General features: G+C 34.7%; 1 protein-coding gene across 1 annotated transcript in view; it reads left to right on the plus strand.

Annotated features, from left to right (window-relative positions):
• Positions 1-17276, plus strand: part of LOC117570818 (uncharacterized) — an 88249-nt gene extending 70973 nt beyond the window's left edge. The window contains exons 4-7 of the mRNA XM_034252678.2: positions 2702-2804; positions 8972-8994; positions 15056-15393; positions 16429-17276. Coding sequence (XP_034108569.1) covers positions 2702-2804; positions 8972-8994; positions 15056-15393; positions 16429-16788 — 824 coding nt within the window. The 3' untranslated portion in view covers positions 16789-17276. The remainder of the gene's footprint in view (positions 1-2701; positions 2805-8971; positions 8995-15055; positions 15394-16428) is intronic.
• The last annotated feature ends 1495 nt before the right edge of the window (positions 17277-18771 follow it).

Below are 18771 nucleotides of genomic sequence, written 5' to 3' on the forward strand. Positions count from 1 at the left end.
TTGCCAATTAGACTGACCAGACCAATCCGCAGTCAGTTGCAAAGACTAAATAGATCAGAGGCTGCTAATAAATACCTGGGCAGTTCGAATGTTTTCTCTCTCTCTCTTGCGTGAAGCTGCGCACACCTGTTGCATGCTACTGCAACTGCGACTGCGATTGAATGCCCCCGGCGAGTGGCATAAATATGTTAAGGGTTCGGCATTTACAAGCGAGCGCACTTGGCCACGGCTATAACTTGCGTCAGTTGCCAGTTGGCAAGTGGAACTTTACGATGCTGCAGCATCCGACAACAACAACGCATTACAACGCAACGCAACGAGTTCAATTCATTTCACCAGGAGTTCTTTTGGGTTCATCGCAAACACACAATAATCGGAAGTTAACTCTGCCTTTTATAGCATAGTTAAAAATATTTTCCCAGCTGAGAGCATTTTTCTAAGCATGTTTCTTGCAACAGGTGTTATGCTTAGTTTTTTCTACTATTCTCTGTTTTTTTTTTAATAGGCTCTTTGTGTTTGGTTCACTTGCAACTTGCCGCAATTAACGCGTGTTTTCTGAGGCGCCGCTTATTAGCTCGTTTCCTCAGCAACTGCCACGCCCACATCCTCAACTCATAAAACCAGAGACAGAGACAGCAAATTGCATGAGTGAGATGGAAATGGAGAAGCGAGCAAAAATGGCTTCTCATTCGTTTCTTTTTCTTTTTGTTTGTTATTAATTACGTTTTAGCAGGCAGCTCTTCAGTGTTCTTCAGTTCGCCTCGTGGCTGCGTTTTCGACCAATTGAATTATTACGGCCAGCACACAATGGGCCAAAAAAAACAGAGAGAGAAGAGCAAAAAAAAAACGAATGTAATGGCGTTTGCTTTCATTATAGCACCGACAGCATAAATATTTAAGCAACTGACAACTGGGATAACAAGATAACTGAGAAAAGGTAGAAGACGGCGACGAAAACGTGGATGAGAAGAATCAAATTTATCAACGAAATTGGGTCAAATTTGTTAAACGTGCTAGCCAAGGTCCATTTAGCCAGAAAGCTATACGAAATGCAGTGCATAACAAGTAGATAGTAGTATGTTATTTAGGGCAAAGTACTTCCGACTTGTTGAGACTCTTGTCAGTTACTAAAAAAATGGGCTAGAAATCTTTGCGTATACTTAATAATTTGATGTGTTAATTAGGAGACGAATTAGATGGGTTAGAAGCTACTTTAAAAGAATTTGTACAAAAAAACTTAATAATATGAATTGTTAATGAAGCAAAGAAATAAAAATAATACCAAAATAAAAATCTAACCAAATTAATATTATATATCGAAAAAATACTAAAATGCGCAAAGGTCTGTATTTTGTATATACATAGATGTAGTAATGTACTTCAAGTATACTGCAAAAATACGTAAATTTACCGAAGAATGTATATGGTATTTTAATATATGCATATATAATACAAATATACCTGATTGTCAACAAAAGCAACTAAGTTTGCAGTAGGCAGATTTTGCCAAAAGTATTTTTTAAATAGCTTCTAAAATTTATTTCTGATCGCAATCAAATATTCAGGAATCATAAATAGGTACTTTAGTTATTATTGTATGTACCACGACAGTATCTTGACTGTACTTTACAAGTTATGAAGCACTTTATTGAGATAAAAGTGAATAAATTTGCTCTTAAGTACTTTCTTTTCAATTAAGTAGAGTACTCGCAATTCGATTAAATTTGTGTCAGCACTTTCTTTGGTTAATTTCTATTGCAATTTTGCCGGCTTTTATCAAAGGAGGGCTTAACCAGGCGAAGCTGACTGAAATATTTATATGCGTGCTGATTTCTGTTTGCTGAAATTTACCTTTTGGGCCTACAGCATCCAACCCTGCTACACTTCTTCGCCCCTCTGTTAACAGATGCCTGTCGGTAGATAAGGTCTAGGCAAAAGGGTCAAAACGTAGTCGCATGTGCTCGACTCGGTTGATTCACAGTCTGACCCCTGGCTATCAACGCACAGCTGAACTCACAGAGTGAATAGAGAGAGGAGAAGTGGAGTGTGGAGCGTATTCATTGCCTCATTTAACTGCTGCCCCCATACCATAAATATTCTAAATCACCAGCGGGGGCAAGTTGCAAGTAGCGCGTAAAGCGTAGCATTGTGGCAAGCCTCCAGTTGTTAAGATAATAAACTTTGTAATTAATTTTGCATCGTTAAATGAATGGGATGCGTCCCCAAACTTCTTTCCCTCTCCCTCCGCCTCCTACTCTGCTTCATCCAGTTTTAATTTCAGTTTCGAGAGCAATTTTAATCGCCTGCTCATCGCGCCGACAACATTTTCTTCCTTCTTGTGTTTTTTTTTGATGGCGTCTAATTGACTTCACTCACGAATTTTCATTCGTTTCCATTTACCACTTTTTACAGCTAGACGAAACACCTTTCGGATACGTATCTTTCATTCACATCGCGCAACTTTATATTCATATTCATAACTTTTTTATGCATTTATCATCTTTATCGCCATCGCATAATCATAAATGCATTTACACTCGGCTTCCCCCTCCAACTACTTCATTTCTGACTTACTTGCTTACTTTGTAGCCAGTTCATCTGGTTTTTTTCTCTTCATTTTTACGTAACTTAATGCTCATTACATCTCTTGATATCCGTTTTAATTGAAAATTGTTGCGCTCTTTGTCTTTGTGTCTTTCAGATACCGCTGGCGAACTCGGATGGGCATTCACCCTAATTGTAGTCTCAATCATATCGGCTCTTATAGGTGCTATTGTAATGGTCATAGTTCTAAGATGTAAAAGGTAAGTCAAAAGCTAAAAATGCTCGAAATATAAAAGCAATTAAAGTAGTCTTAACAAATGTGAGGTCTTAATTGATTTCGAACATCAAATAAAAGGTTTTGACAGCACAAATCAATATTGAAGCCAGAAAACAATTTTTTAAATCAAGATAAAAATTCTACAATATTTCTAGATTTGCAACTCTAGAAATTCAATAATCAACTTACAACAAGTCCTAAATGAAAATTGTTTAAAATTAATCAAATAATACGGAAATCTGATTTCTGTTGGGAACATCTAATATCAATATTTGTCAGGGTTGTTGTGAAGGCTTTAAAGTAATTCGAATTAATTTTCAAATTACATTGAACAATAGATTAAAAATAATTGTATGTGTTGATTAAAAATTTGTTATAAGATATTTTTTAAGCTTAACCATTTACCTACTTAGTTTCAAAATTGATTTTCATTTTAGAAATTAACGTTACCATATCTCCAAATTCTATTTTGATGGTTACATTTAATGTCAACATTGAACTTTACCATAGAGACTTACATTTTCAAAGTTCGCTAATCTAAAAATGCATTTATTTATTATTAAAATGAGGATTATATCAAGCTAAAAAAAAATGCTTAAAAGTGACTTTTTAGTTCTTAAAGTTTCTCATTAGAATTGACGTTGAAATTTTTATAGGTTTTATGAAGTCCAAAATAAAGTTTGTAATCTTTATAGTTTTTGAATATTTGAAACTAAGAATTGACATTTTAATCTTCATAGTTTTGGATTATATCAAGCAAAGATGTAGCGTTGCAATCTTTATAGGCTTTAACAATCTGAGAATTGTCTCTTTAATCTCTATAGTTTTTAAGCAAACAAAGAATTGAAGATTCAATTTTTTATAGTTTTACATTATATCAAGCATAGAATTGACTTTTTAATCTTAAAAATTTATGATCATATGAAGCTATAAATTTACGTTTCAATCATTACGGTTTTTCTTTTAATCAAACTTAAAATTAACTTTTCAATATTTATGGCTTTTAATAACATTAAATGAAATAAGAAATTAATAGAAGGCAAAAATTGCGGCATATAGTAAAATATTTTCTGCTGGAAAAAGTCGCAAATAAAATCAAGAAAATTATGACTGTGCTTAAATCAATGCAATTTTCAGCATGCAACAAATGCTTATAGATAATATATCGACTTATGAATTAAACGTATTCGCCGTAGCAAAAACAATAAATGCAAAACGCTTAAAATTTGCAATTTAAATAAATTACCGGCGACAAACAACAAACAATTAATAACGAATGTTAAATAAATGGACACATTTTGGCATTTGGCTAGAAAAATACTGCAATTAGTCATCATAATGCTTAGACTGAGACCAGTTCTATGACTCAAGGTGGAGGGGGTGTACATAGCTACAACATACATAGGCAGAGAACAGCAGAACGGACATTCAACTCGATGAGAGAAGCCCCCAAAGACGACCCCAACGATCCGTCATGCGGCGACATTTACAATGCCAGACAAATTGAATATATGCGCGAATTTATCAGCTGTGCCATCTACATGCAAAGTACTTGTGTGTGTATGTGTGTGTAACTATAAGATTTACAACGTATTTGCCCACACACAACAACAACAACAACAACAAAGGCAACAAACGGCAATTCAATTAAACGCCCACGCCCGCCAAAAAGAAACCTTTAAAGCGGCAAAATAATCGAATGGCAAGACAAAAGAACATGAAATTGCTTTATTACTTAATTGCTCTTTAAAATAAACAAACAACAAAGCCAACAACAATAACCACAACAATAACATTAACACAACACAACACAGCAACAGCAACAACAACAGTAAACAGAGGCTACATTTTGCCACAGGCCATTCTTTAAGTTCTTTTTCGAGTCTATCAATGGCTTTAGAGTGGGTCAGCCAGCCACACACACTCACTCTGTAATTGCGACAAGATACATTTAAATGGACATTCATTTTGCCATCGAGCTTCAGCGAGAGAGAGAGGGGAACTGCGGGGGCGAACACCGCAAACACGCGAGCTCCAAATTAACAGAAATTTTCGCTTGGCGTTGCGCAGGCGCCTCAACGCTTGCCTCAAAGTCTCTCACTCTTTGCCACATGTCGCGTCCAATTAAATTGTCATGTTGTCGTATTTTGGCGGCATGTTTGCATAAAATTAATTTTTGCAAATAATTTGCCAAAGCAAAATAAACAAACAAACAAAGCGAACGAGCCAACAAACAGACGGACAAACAAATGTGCAAATCAAACACAAATGTGAGACAAGTGAGTGAAATGTTAATTCCGCTAAGGCCTAGACGACATGTAAATGCTCTAATAAAAGCTCTTGAGAAAATAATATAAATGCAAAAGCTACAAAAAATAATTATTAAAGCTCTAAATTTAAAAAAATTAAATATTTTTAAAATGTGTGTACATTTATATATAATTTGTTGGTAGCTAAAAGAATTTTTTTAATTTATATAAATTTAATAATTACTAGATTGCTTTTAATTAATTACATCAAACATCATCTATTAAGAAAAAGTTTTTCTCAAAAACTTCTAAAGGTCTCTAAACAAATTCTACAAAATTTCAGTTAATACCGGAATGATTTTATATCATAAATCATTTAAATTTCAAATCTACAAAATCATTGGCAATTCTTCTAAAGATAAAGATTCTGAATAACGCCATAAAGATTCTAAAAAGTCATAGCCTAAAACTGTGCTTCCAATAACTATGAACATTGAAAACTCTTGCGCATTTGCTAAATAATTTAAATCTGTAAAATTTTAACCTATACAACATCTCTTTCTAATTCATTATATATATTTCTATAAAGTCATAAAGATATTAGCATGTTTGTCAATATCTGTAAAACCATAAAAAATTGTTGAGCTTTTACTTAATATTTCCAAACTCTAAAATTGAATAGTTTTCATTAGCATTCAGCATTAGCATTTCTCTAGAAGAGTTGCACTTAATATTTTTGATTTTATAAGAATATATCTCACTCTATGTAGATGGGATTTAAAAATACGAAAATTCATATCATATAGAAAAGTAACAAGAAAAACGTTAGATATATATTTATAGCCCAAATACAATAAAACTACACTTTACATAACAAATTCTTTACACAAGCTCATATACCCAATACATTTAATTGCAGAGTATGCACTCAATAAGGAATGTATCATTTACACCAACAGTTATTCAATTCGTGGGGCGCGGTTGCAAGAGCAAAAGGAGGGGAGGGGAGTGGAGGAGACACAGTTGGGGTAGTCAAAGTTGGCACTTAGTGCATGTTTGGCTACGCATTCACACGCTACTTTGACTAGCATTCGATTTTGCATTTGATTTAAGCTGGGCTTTGACCAGATACCACTTCGTCTCCCCCTCTTTTGGAAGAGGAGGAGGAGAGCAATGAGATTGTCACGCTGTTCACCTTGCCGTCAGCTTTAGTCAGTCATGTTGCAAGTTGTTGTTGCTGTTGTTGTTGTTGGCTGTGGCAACTGTTTTATGTCAGTTGTCGTTTCGGTTAAGTTCAGCTGAGTTGAGTTGAGTTGAATTGAGCTGAGTTCGGGCGTCGTGCTTGGACGTGTTGGCTGCCAAATTAGCAGCAATTACATGTAATATCGGTTACACTTATTTGCATATTGATGCAATTCTCGTTTTCGTTCTCGATCTCGATATCTAATGGCGCTATAAATTTGCTTGCCACACATTTTTGTTTCGAACTCGCTTTTTTGTCTTTATAGTTTTTTCTTTTTGCAACACATGATTTGCTAGTGGACACCTTAGAAGTGCTGCTCTAATGGCACCTGCCACTGCGACTCGACAATGTTTGCTCAATGTCTAGACATGGTAATGGTAATGGTAACGACAGTAGTTGCAACTTGTAGTTGTAGTTGTAGTTGTAGTTGTATTTGTTAATGTCTTTTTCTCGAGTCCCACTTGTCGGCATGAAAAAAAAACTCACTCAAAGTGCCGTTTGATTTCTGTTTGATTGTTGATTGTTGTTGATTCTTGACTGCTGTTGCATCGACAGTTCTCCTCGGCGGCTCAGTTTACAGACTCAGACACTGAAGACACTTAAATAAATCAACTCTTCTATGCTGTTTGCTTGTCTGCTGCTTGCAGCACTTTTTCAGCTCTCAATAAAAATCCATCTGAAATTCTCTTTTAATAAAGTAGAAAAACTAGCACAAGCTCTTAACATGAATTCAGTCAGTTTTAAAGTCTGTTCACAAATCGTTTAATTGCAGTTAAATATTTGAGTTGCATTTGGCAAACTTTTGAAGTATTTTAAATTGGCTTTATTTGACACTATCTGAGGAGCAAGCAAGTCTTCAAATATATGAATACTTGAATTAATTATACAATAATTGTCATTGAGAAACATTTCAAATATTTTAAATTTGCTTAAGCTGACACTATCTGGGAAAATGTTCGAAAATATTGACTGCAAGTCTTTAGATAAATGCTTCAATGAGTTACACAATAATTGAGAAACTTTTGAAGTATTTTAAATTGGTTTCATTTCGTCTTAGGGTTAATAAAATTAACAATAACTGCAAATCTTTAAATATGTATATACTTCAACTAATTATACAATAATTGCCAACGCCTTAGATGCATTTTTAAATATTTTAAGTTGACTTGACAAATTATGCAATAATTGTAATTGCTTTAGATACATTGAAAAACTTTTTAAGACTTAGTCTAGTTTGACACTATCAAAAGATTCGAATACGCTCAAAATATATTCAAATTAATACTACATTAATTGTCAACTTTGCTTTAAATCCTTTTGCTAATTTGGCCTAAATTTATATAGATTATTTTTGTAAAATCTGGTGCAAGGTAAGGCCTACAAAGGCAAGGCCTGGCTGACTTTCAGTTTGTCAAAAAACACTGTTAAATTGCACAAAATTGTCGCTTCGTGTTCACGTTTAATAGAAATAAAAAAGCGAAATTCAAGTTGAAAACGTTTAAAGCAGCTGCCAACTAAAGCTGAAGCAACGCGCTCTCGCTGCAAACTGTGGCAACATAAAAAGGCGTGTTCAATTAGCATGCTGCAGCAGCTCGATTGGAAAAAAAGGAAAAACAAAGAAGAAAAAAAAAACAATTTAAAGCTGCTGACGAAAAACAAGCGCAGAAAATTGAACATAACGTTTCAAAGGAAAAACATACGAAAAAAATAAAGAAAACACAGTTGGAAAATTAGCGCAAAGCTAAGGCATGGCCTCCAACAAGACGACAGACTAACTGACTAACGGACAGATGGATGGACATATGGACGAACAGACAGACTGACTGCACGGTGAGCTTGTTCGGTTTAATTGAATTGCGAGGCAGAAAAAACACAAGAGGCGAATGCGAATCGAATAAAATGAAGAGAAGAAAAAAAAAGAGTTCGAATCGAGTTGATTCAGTTAAAGTTAACATTATAATCGATCAAGGCAAAGCGAGGGGAAAATTAAGCCGCCTTGCTGCAAGCTGCCGCTTGCTGTACTCAATCAAACGGACAAGAGGCAACGGTCAGACATCGGTGCGGTTAATTGATACGCACAATCTATATCCATTAGGTTCGTGTTCTCGTTATGACCCAGAAACGAATGTACGACTGCGGGGTTGACTGAGCTTAGGTTGGGTTACAAAGTTAATGGCAAATGCCGACACACAGTTAATAGAAATTGCTAAACTCGCAATTGAAAGCAGCGAAATTTGTGGCAAATAAGATCAAGAGAATCCGGTTTCTCTCTCTTTTCTCTCTCTCTCAATGCCATTTAATCTAATCGCCAACAAATGGAGAATGTTGCACAGATGTTCTTGTTGTTGTTGTTGCTATTGTGTAGAATTCTTATCTGGTTCTAGTTGGAGTTGTTTATCTGCGTGTCACACGCAAAAGCGTTATTTGCGTAGACAAGTTTGTGTCCTAAGTCTTTCGTTTTGCCAGTTGCCATTTGTCGCCGCGTTTCACGTTTCGCGTCATTTGAACACTTTTGACATTTGCCATATTGTTGTGTGTGTGTGTGCGTGTGTGTGTGTATTTGCCAATATTTATGTTCTTACGCTAATTTGTGTTGTATTTACGAGTATATTTCTGTTTATTAATTGCCAACATTCTACACGCTTCTTATCTTTGCAGAATTAAATCAGCGAATGCCAATGGTAAGTTTATTACACCTCATGAAGCTGCGGAAAGACGGATAACTGCTTGACAATTGTTAAGTACAGTAAAGATACAATAAGTGGTATAAGTGTGCACAGAAAACAAACGAAAACACTCAAAGCTAAATTAATACTCTTTAGGAATTTCGATAGATTGCAGAATTTTGTAATCTAATTTGTATTTTTGGTCTTATATTGAGAATTTATCATTTTTTAGACTAATTATTGTGAATTTTAAAGAATTTGTTCCTATTTTATGAACACAATTTTTGAAATGAATCTTCTTGATTTTAGAAATTGGTATTTTTCAGTGTAGATAGTTAGGAAAGAGATATTTTAGGCACATAAGTTTGTTTCATAAGCTGAGTTAGTTTTTGATTACTCCGAGCTGTGTTGATATATTTTTCCAAAATTGTTATTTAGTAAAGGTATTTGAAAGGTTTTTGAAAGTTTTTTTTTTTAAACAAGTTTGTTTTATAAACTTAGTTATTTTTATTGCTAGCAGCTGTGTTGATATGTTTAATCCTTAAATTTTTGTTCAGTAAAAGTTTTTGAAATGCTTTTTAAAGAAAATAAGTTTGTTTTATAAACTAAGTAATATTTTATTACTCACAGCTGGGTTGATATATTTTTTAATGACAAGAAGTGTGTTTTATAAACCAGGTTTGATTTTATTACTCACAGCTGTGCTTAGTATGTGTTCCAAAACCTCAAATTGTTGTTTAGCGAAATGATGTGTCTTATGCTCGAAATTAATAATTTCAACATTAGAACGGAACAACTGAAATGTTGTTTGACGTAGATTTATTATCATTAAATTCAGTTGGATAAAAAAAATTAACAAAATTAAATAGCTTAGATAAAAATCGACTAAACGATGAGTGAATCATAAAAGAAACTGCAATATTCTCTTTAGTTGAAATGAATTGTCATAAAAATATTTGTATTTCATTGGCACAGCTTTCGCGTCGCCAACTGTGCACTTTAATAAGCTCTCACTGTACAGTGCACACACAGTGCATAGTTGGCAAGTTAAAGTGCTTAAGATAAAGTTAAGTTGAAATATCACTGGCAGCTGCTTAGCGACTTTCCCATAAGCTCGGCTCATTTTGCAGCTATTTCCGTCATTCCATCAATTAGTCATTTGCCACTCGTTTGATTAATTAAGCAAGTCAGCGTGAAGCAAGTCCAAGTCCAAGTCCAAGTCCAAGTCCGAGACTCTGAGTTGAATCTCATTTGCTGCAACTGCTACTTGTGTAGCAACTTCTTTGCAACTTGCAATTGCTTCTAGTTCCTCTTCAATATTGTTAGTTTTTTCTTAGCATTTGCATTTCCATTTTTAATTGCATAATTCTGTCGTTGCATGCGAATGCTGTTTTGTTGTCTGCCACAAGTGGCAGCAATTTAATTTGTTTTCTCCCTGCGCAGGTCGACGACAACGAACAGCGACGAACAGAGACCGACAAATTTTTGACGACAACATGATGCATGAAGTTCACGTTCGTGCCACAAATCTAAGATGCAGCTGAAACCGAAACCAAAACCGAAACCAAAACCAATGATGTCGCTGCATGTAGAAAATAGTACGTGCCCCCAGCTGTAGAAAATTTGTAGACAAATTAAGGCAAAGGCTAACAATTGTCTCCCTCTCTTTGGCATTGGCCACGTTCGAAAATCGTGCAAAAAACTTTTTTCTTTTTTTCTTTTCGGTTTTTGATTTAGTTGCTCTTTGGGTTCTGCACATTTTAACAGTAGGCGAATTATTGACAAACGATTGAAAACCTCCTCTCAACTCTCTCTTTTCATTTGGCGCCACAGTTTTCACTCCCTCTCTCTCTGACGGTTTCTTTTCTTTTTTGTTTTTGCTGTCTCTCTGACATCGACATGCAGGACAAATTGTTGACGGCATTTAATGTCACAGCAGCCAATTAGCTGTCCCATGAAAATCTCCACTTGCAGTTGTTGTCTTTTTTTGTATTGTTTTCTTTTCTTTTTTGGCTATAACATTTTTTTGGGTAAAGTTTTTTTGGTGTGTGTGTGTGTCGCGGTTGTCGACATTTTGTTGCTGCTACGCACGGTTGCATGTTGTGAAAACAACCAAGCAGTCGACACCGACACCAGCAACAACAACAACAACAGCCAGAAAACAAACAATCAACACAAATCGTTAAACTGTCAGCAGCCTTTAAAGCGCGTGATTATGTCGAAGTCGAAGTCGCAGTCAACGTCAGCCTCAGCTTCAGCTTCAGCCTCAGTCTCTGTCACAGTCTCAGCCCCAGCATCAACGTCAATGTCGACGCTGTCGTTGTATCGCGACAGGCGCCAGTTTGTTTGCCAGTTGCCAGCCCCAAAAACAGTTTTTTAAAATGCCATGCCAAAGAGAAAATTATTCAATTGCCCAAAAACACAAAAAATCAACTGAAAATTACGACAAAGTGCATTAAAATTGTTGACCAGATTAAAAACTCAACGTTGCGCTTTTAACTGTCAGCTTCAAAGAGTTTATCACAAATAATTAATAGAAAAGCTGAATTGAAAATATGCATTTAAATAAATTATAATTAAAGCCAGCCATAAATGTCGTGTATTACATTTCAAATGTGAATAGCAGCCAATAAAGCACAATTTTCTTAAACCTGTTCCCTGAAAAGGGGTTTTAGAGACTAGAAGTTTAACTGATTCATTTTACGAATAGAATTTAACAATAGTTAAATTAGATTACTAGGAACATTACTTTACTTATTGATTACTAGAAATTTCCGTGGTTTTTTATTAAATTCAAATTGAATATTTCAAGTTCTTATAAGACAAATATTTGTGTGCCATAAATAATTCTTAAACGAATAAATACAAATTTACACAATTAAATAAGTTCATAAAGAAATACAGAAAAATTGATTAAACTTTATTTAGTTTTGAGCTCACTTTTTAAAGTTCTTTTAACTAAAATAAACCTTGTTTAATTCTTAAAATTTTAAAGTAAATTTCACAGGAATTTGGTCACTTAAAATACTTTGAATCTCATAAAGAAAACTGACTTAATAAACCTTAAGGAATTTTTTTAAATCAACTTCAAGAACCTGGTTAAATATTTGCTTTCATTGACAAACAAGCTAATTAAACATTCTAAAGATTTCATAAGCCAATTTGCCCAGCCGCACAAATTGCAACATCTTCTGAGTTTATTGGCAAAAGCTGCTCGCAAAGCATGTTGCAACATCGTGTGGCAGTTGTTGTTGTTGTTGTGGTTGTTGTTGCAGTTGGTGTCAATTGCATTGAATTGCATTCTATGCAATTATCTTGAACGGCAGCTGCTGCTGTTGGCAATTGGTAGCCATCGAGGCAACGCGCGACAACGAGTCGTATGAGTAACAAAACATTATTTTAATTATGCAGAAAAATACGAGAGAGGAAAAGGCGAACAAACAAGAAAATAGCGATAAAAAGCCGAGAATGTGACATTTTGGCAATCGAAAATACAGTAGGAAAATGCATTCAAGATATGTACGCTGACAGGCAATGGGCATTATCTGTGCGACTATTAAGACTTCATTACACATGTCATATTTGCCATTTGTTGCCTGCCACCGGGCGACTTGTTGCACCGCAACCAAATGCGACGCAAAACACACATTAAATACCTCCGAAAAACACACACAAATGACATAAACGAAAATAAAAAGAAATAAAAACGATCGTTAATATTGTTGTTGTTGTTGCTGTTGCTGTTGCTGTTATTGGCCAAAAGTTGAAAAGCGGCTGCGAAATATTTTGTTAACAAAATTCGCCGTTGTTGCCGCTGGCGCTGTACGCAGATAAGCAGCAGCAGATAAGGCCAGCCAGCGGTAGCAGTTACAGCAGCAAAAGCAAGCAGCTACAGCAGCAGCAACCACAGTGAGCGACTAACACTGCACAGTGGTGTGAGCTTATTTGCATGCAAGACATTTTTAATGAGTGGTTTAATATTATTTTTTTTTTAACTGATTTTTTTTGCTACCACTCTTAGCATCTTATTAAATTTGTTAAATGCAAAGAGTTTAGAAAGGTTATTTAGTTAAGACTTGGACAAAATGTGTATAACATTTTCTGAATATCGTCTACTTTGAGAGTTGGGTGCAATAATAATGAAATCGCAATACAAATTTCATTCATCATTTCACAGAATGGAACAAATCTAGAGTGAAAAATAGATGGCTAATATTGATTTAAGATTTTTTCAATCATAAGAAAAAGATTCTTGAAACAAGATTTTTAGGTTGAAAAAAATCCTAATACAAGATTGTATTCTCCCATCATCGCTGTAAGATTAAAAAAATCTTCTTTATGATTAACATCATACAATCTTGATTCAAGATTTTATTATTGACTTTAGCACGTTTTATTCTATGCTCTACAATATTGCACATCGATTTCTTATAACTTTTAAACATAATTTTGAGTGCAATAATTATTATATTATTATGATGCAATTGCTTATAAAACTCATATTAACATAAAATATAATCGAAAAAATTAAGTTACTGTTGAAGTAATATTTGTAACGCCTGGTTCAAATAGTGAAAATAAAAATTAAATATCGTCTTTAACTCAGTCTTCAAGATAAATTTTTAATGTGTAACATTATTTATCTGTTTAAAAATGAAATTAATACACACAACATTTAGTAGTATTTTTTCCATTTATAAATATTTATTTTGACTGGGTTGCATTTTATTCTAGCTAATTTCTAATTAAAAAATAGTTTTTGTTAGTTAGTTATTACGTCACCATTACAATTCTGCTTTAGTTTAAAAATACTAATAGTAGTTCAGTTAGAGATAGAGTACAACTAAATCATTATTTATAGAAATGTTAATAGGGGATTTTACGTAATTGTTTTGATCATAATGTTACCACTGTGCAGCGCTTATAAAAAGTGTAAGTTCAATGCAATTGCGGTGTTAGAGCAACGGCAAGCAACATCGTTAACACAGCAGAAAAACAGCCATTAAAGTCCGCTACCAAGTGCGAATCCAACTCGCAGTCGAAGTCGAAGTCAGAGTTGGAGTCGTAGTCGGAGTCCGATTCCAAGTTCGAATGTAGCGACTATGACTCCCAATCCACGGTTGCAGTTGCAACTGGAGGAGATTGGAGTCGCCAAGTTGTGACATGCACAAAATGCATGTATATGAGCACCTACAAAACGATAAGCTGAGGTTAATAATCACCACAGTCAGCGTTAGAGTTGCAGTTGGAGCTTGAGTTGCAGTTGCAGTTGTAGATGGAGTTTGGAGCAGCTGGACATACTCAGTACGTAAATCATAAGCATTAAAAGCGAGTGGCGAAATGACTGCATTATGCATGTGCATAACTTGGAAAGAGGTTGGCCAAGAAGTTGCGTACGCTAATTAGTTGAAATGCCGCAAGCTAACTAACTAACTCCTTGCCACAAAGAGAGTGAAAGGCATTGGGGATAGTCATTAACGCCACTGAATAGAGTGAGGCGCAAAGTGGATGAGCTGTTCATGTTCAACGGATGTGAGAAACTGGTCTTGGGATTGCAGGAATCTATAAAAGATTCTGTTGCCCGATAAATAGCCCATAAATTGTCGAGTCTAATGATTAGCACATTTTCTTCTTTATTTTTTTCTCTTATGCACTTCCTCAATGGCGAGTTAATGATTGCTGGGATTAGTCATCACAGGCAATGAGATCACACAAGCTGATTGTTTAAGGATCGCACACATAGCATTTATTTTCTCACCAAAAAGTATTTTGGCATTTTCGTAAACTGCAACAAACTTTGTGTTGTTTGTTTATTTGGGTTGCTTGTTGCTGCCACCTTATTGCTGTTGTTGTTGCTGTTGTTGTTGTTGCTGCTGCTGTTACCAGTTGACAGCCGTTTAATTTACGCTTTGTTTGTTTTGCTGTCGCACTCAATGAGGTGAATGTTTGATTTATCGCCCGATTATAACCCCAAATGACATAGATTTCTGCGTCGATTGTGGATGTGGATGCCAATGCAGCTTACTCACGTGTTGCTTCTCTCACTCTCTATATCTACCTCTATTTATCTTTACAGGTGGCCGCCCGCAGCCGTGGTGGTGTCGCAACAATCGTAATGCCGCCGGCGGACAAAATCGTTCACCAATCTCCATCAAACACTCGGCGGACAGCATTCGTCGTCCCACCAGCAATTCGGGTGTCTGGACTTGGCTCGGCGGCAGTCGACGCTCTTCGGCGGGTCCCGATCAGATTGGTCCGCCATCCACATCGCCAGCCGAGAATCATTACACGCACATGGATGATGCCTACAGTCCGGTGGGCGTCAGCGAAGCTCTCTACGCGGAGCTCGATCGCGAGTCGGTGCGCTCAGCAAATCCGTCGTACCAGAATACGGCGTACAGTCAGTGTGGCGAGGTGAGTGAAGGAGGAATAAACTTATTTTTCTAATACTGATACAAAAGTAGAAATTTCTTGCTTTAGACTTTTAATGTTTTTAGTTAGAAATTAATATAAAATTATCATAAAATGTATAACAAAGTTAGGATTTCAATTTCAATGCTTCGTTAATTATATACTAAAGTATCTTTTAGAAATTGATATGTGATTTATAAGATAGCGCAAAAGGCTTTAGTTTTGATAAGAAAAAAAGGATGAAGATATGGAATGAAAAGTTATATACAAAAGTATCTCTTAGAAATTGATATGAGATTTATAAGATAGCGCAAAAGGCTCTTGATAAAAAAAGCTACTATTTTAATTTTCAAAATCTACAGTACATTCAATATACCTTATTTCATTATTATTTATTGTGCTGTGCTAGTATGATATGATGTGGAAATTAGTGAGGTTGTCAATTTAAGCTTCAATCATTTTCCTTTTAAGAGTTATAAAAGATACTAAAAACTATATGAGGTATATCTTATAGTTATATAGTCTTATAACTTAAAACTATTAGTTGACTGTAGAAGTTCTAGTTTTTTAGTCTTATAATTTAACTTTAGAAGTTCTAAATTTTTTTGATGATGCTTTAAGTTAAGCCTTTCATACCTACAAAGCTTAAAGATTACATAAAATATTCTTCATCTGCAATATTTTAGTTTTTCTTTTAATGAACTGTTTAGACAATTTTAATGATATTATAGTAAGAAGGAAAAGTATCAGAGAATAGTGTAAAAGTTATTACCTTACTCTTAATAAAACAAATACAAATACAAAAACCAATACTTAAAAGAAACTTAAAATTTCTTGCGTTAGTCCTAACACAAATATATACAATAAGGATGCTTTTCAATCACACTTGCAAATTTATGTGAAATAAATCGCGCAATTTCTTTCAAGTTGCAAAAAAGCATAACTTGCTTTTATTTCCTTTGTTTTCATAAAATTACATAATGGCCTGTAAAACCGACATTTACTTATTCGATTATTTTGGTCTTTTCTCCATTGCAGAAATACAATTTCCAAGCCCACGAGCAAGACATTCCGATGGTCGTCTCGTCAGCGCCAAGCAGCGCCTACTACTCGGATCTTTCGGTGACGGCGATGCCAGGCGGCGCCAGCGGCAGCAATCAGGGCGCCTATGAGATAGTTGGCCTAAATGTCATGTCCCAGCCGCTGCCCAACTGGGATCATCACGGTGGAGGCGGTGGAGGAGGCAATGGCGGTGGTGGTGGCAACAATGGTGTTGCAATGGCAACAACTGGACTGTCGCCGGGTGAGGCGGGTGCAACACAACAGCGTCGCATGCCACCACGATTGGCGGCCATCAATGAGACGAGCACCAGCACAGTGCCCTCAGACTATGTCTGAGCAGTTGAGTTTGTAATTTAGTAAAGTCTTCTTTCACTTTGAAAAAGGAAAACGACGGAGTAACGAGCTTAAAAATGTTAATGTAATACGTTAAACGCGAAGAAAACAGAAAAAATTAAACACAATCTAAACATATACATATATATATAGCATAGTATATAGAATATAGCATTTATATATTATATATACACACAATTTAGAATTATGAATGATAATATATTTATATTTATAATATGCTAGCTTAGAGTTGGCGTAGTCTCGATTTGTGTCTTTGGTTCGAAAAATGTCTGAATTGTAATATAGTGTGACAGATTTTTCTACATATAGTACATACATACATACAACAAACAACAAGCATGTATTATAAATCTAGTTTTTATATAGTGTTAAACAGCGATTTAATCGTGGGTGATATTTAGCCTAAATATGCTATATTCTTATGTTCTTATGTACTTTAACATTTTCCAAAAATGTATAAAAAACAAAAACGATAAAAACGAAATTGTCAAAATTATCAGAGTAGAATTTGCAGTTCGTTCGGTCTTTAAAGTTGATACAAATATGAAAATACGAAACAGCCCCAACAATGTACCCGCAATCATATAATGGCACTTGAACACATATTTACAGCAAATGAATTTATGCTTACAGCAAACAACAACAACAACAAATATTTACAACGATTTTAAAACACAGAATTATTTATTATATACTGCATGAAACAAAAACAAAAAAAACATATGTATACAATATTTACTATACAACAAAATACAATACAACAAAAACAATATGTTACAATATACTCGTATGTAATACACCCAAAACACACACACACACACACACAGCTATAAACTCTGTCTCTAACTCTTAAACTCCATGTAGCAAGATCATATCATTTACATACTACAGCATTCACTCGATATAAACAACACTACGTACGATACACACAAAAAACTTTTCCAAGCATTTACACATTTAGCAATTGTATTTTAGATTTATTGTAGCATCAGCAAACGGCCAATGCTGTTATTATAATTAATTAATTTAATATTTGTACATTTTTTTTGTTTTAGTTGAAAATATGATTAAAAACTATTGCTATTTACATTCTGAAACCCAACAAAAAACGAATTTGTTTTATTTCATCTGAAAAGAATTTCAATTAAACATCTTTCAAGATGTCTTAAATTTCAGCTGCATATGAACAATAATTCGATTAAAGATATATATCTATATATTATATATATGATATATAGTATATATGATATTATCTCTTGTTAGTAAAAACAAGAATATATTATTTTATTTAACATTTAAGAACGCATAAAGGATATCCTTATAAAACTTCTGATAAAATGTGCTCTATTTCGTTCATATCCCTGCGCATTATGGCAGGACATGATCTCCTTGGAACACGAAGACCAACTCTTTCGATTGGCATCAAAAAAGTATAAGGCCATCTAAGAATCATCAACTTGGAAAATTTCAGTCAAAACCCGCAAGGAAACCGACCCAAAAACTAATATCCCTGATAACTAAGAAATTACAAGGACGATGTGGATGTCCTTTGGCAGGAAAATAGGTCTATCTATAAGCTATCAATAGACACTATTCCGGATCGGATCCTTCAAAGGACTTTCGAGTTATAGCTAATTATCGGTTTACTAAAAATTCCGCTCCTGTAAGGACTTTCGTCCTTTTCCAAACATGTATCGAATTCTTTTTATAAGGACTTTCTTTGCTAAAAAGGACATCCTTGCCGCCCTTGAAATAACTGAGTTACAGTTGAATTTGTGATTTTGCAGCGATATTTTCATGCAAAAATATCAAAAAAATTGTTTTTGATATCCTGGAAATCCTTGAATGTAGATCGATATAGTGACTATCAAGGACTTTAAAAAATCCTCCAACTTTGTTGTAGAAATGGATACGGCTGAGTTATAGCTAAAATGCAAATCAAATCCGATTGTATAATATTTACCA

This window comes from Drosophila albomicans, chromosome 3 (assembly GCF_009650485.2).
Source record: "Drosophila albomicans strain 15112-1751.03 chromosome 3, ASM965048v2, whole genome shotgun sequence".
Classification (NCBI taxonomy): Eukaryota; Metazoa; Arthropoda; class Insecta; order Diptera; family Drosophilidae; genus Drosophila; species Drosophila albomicans.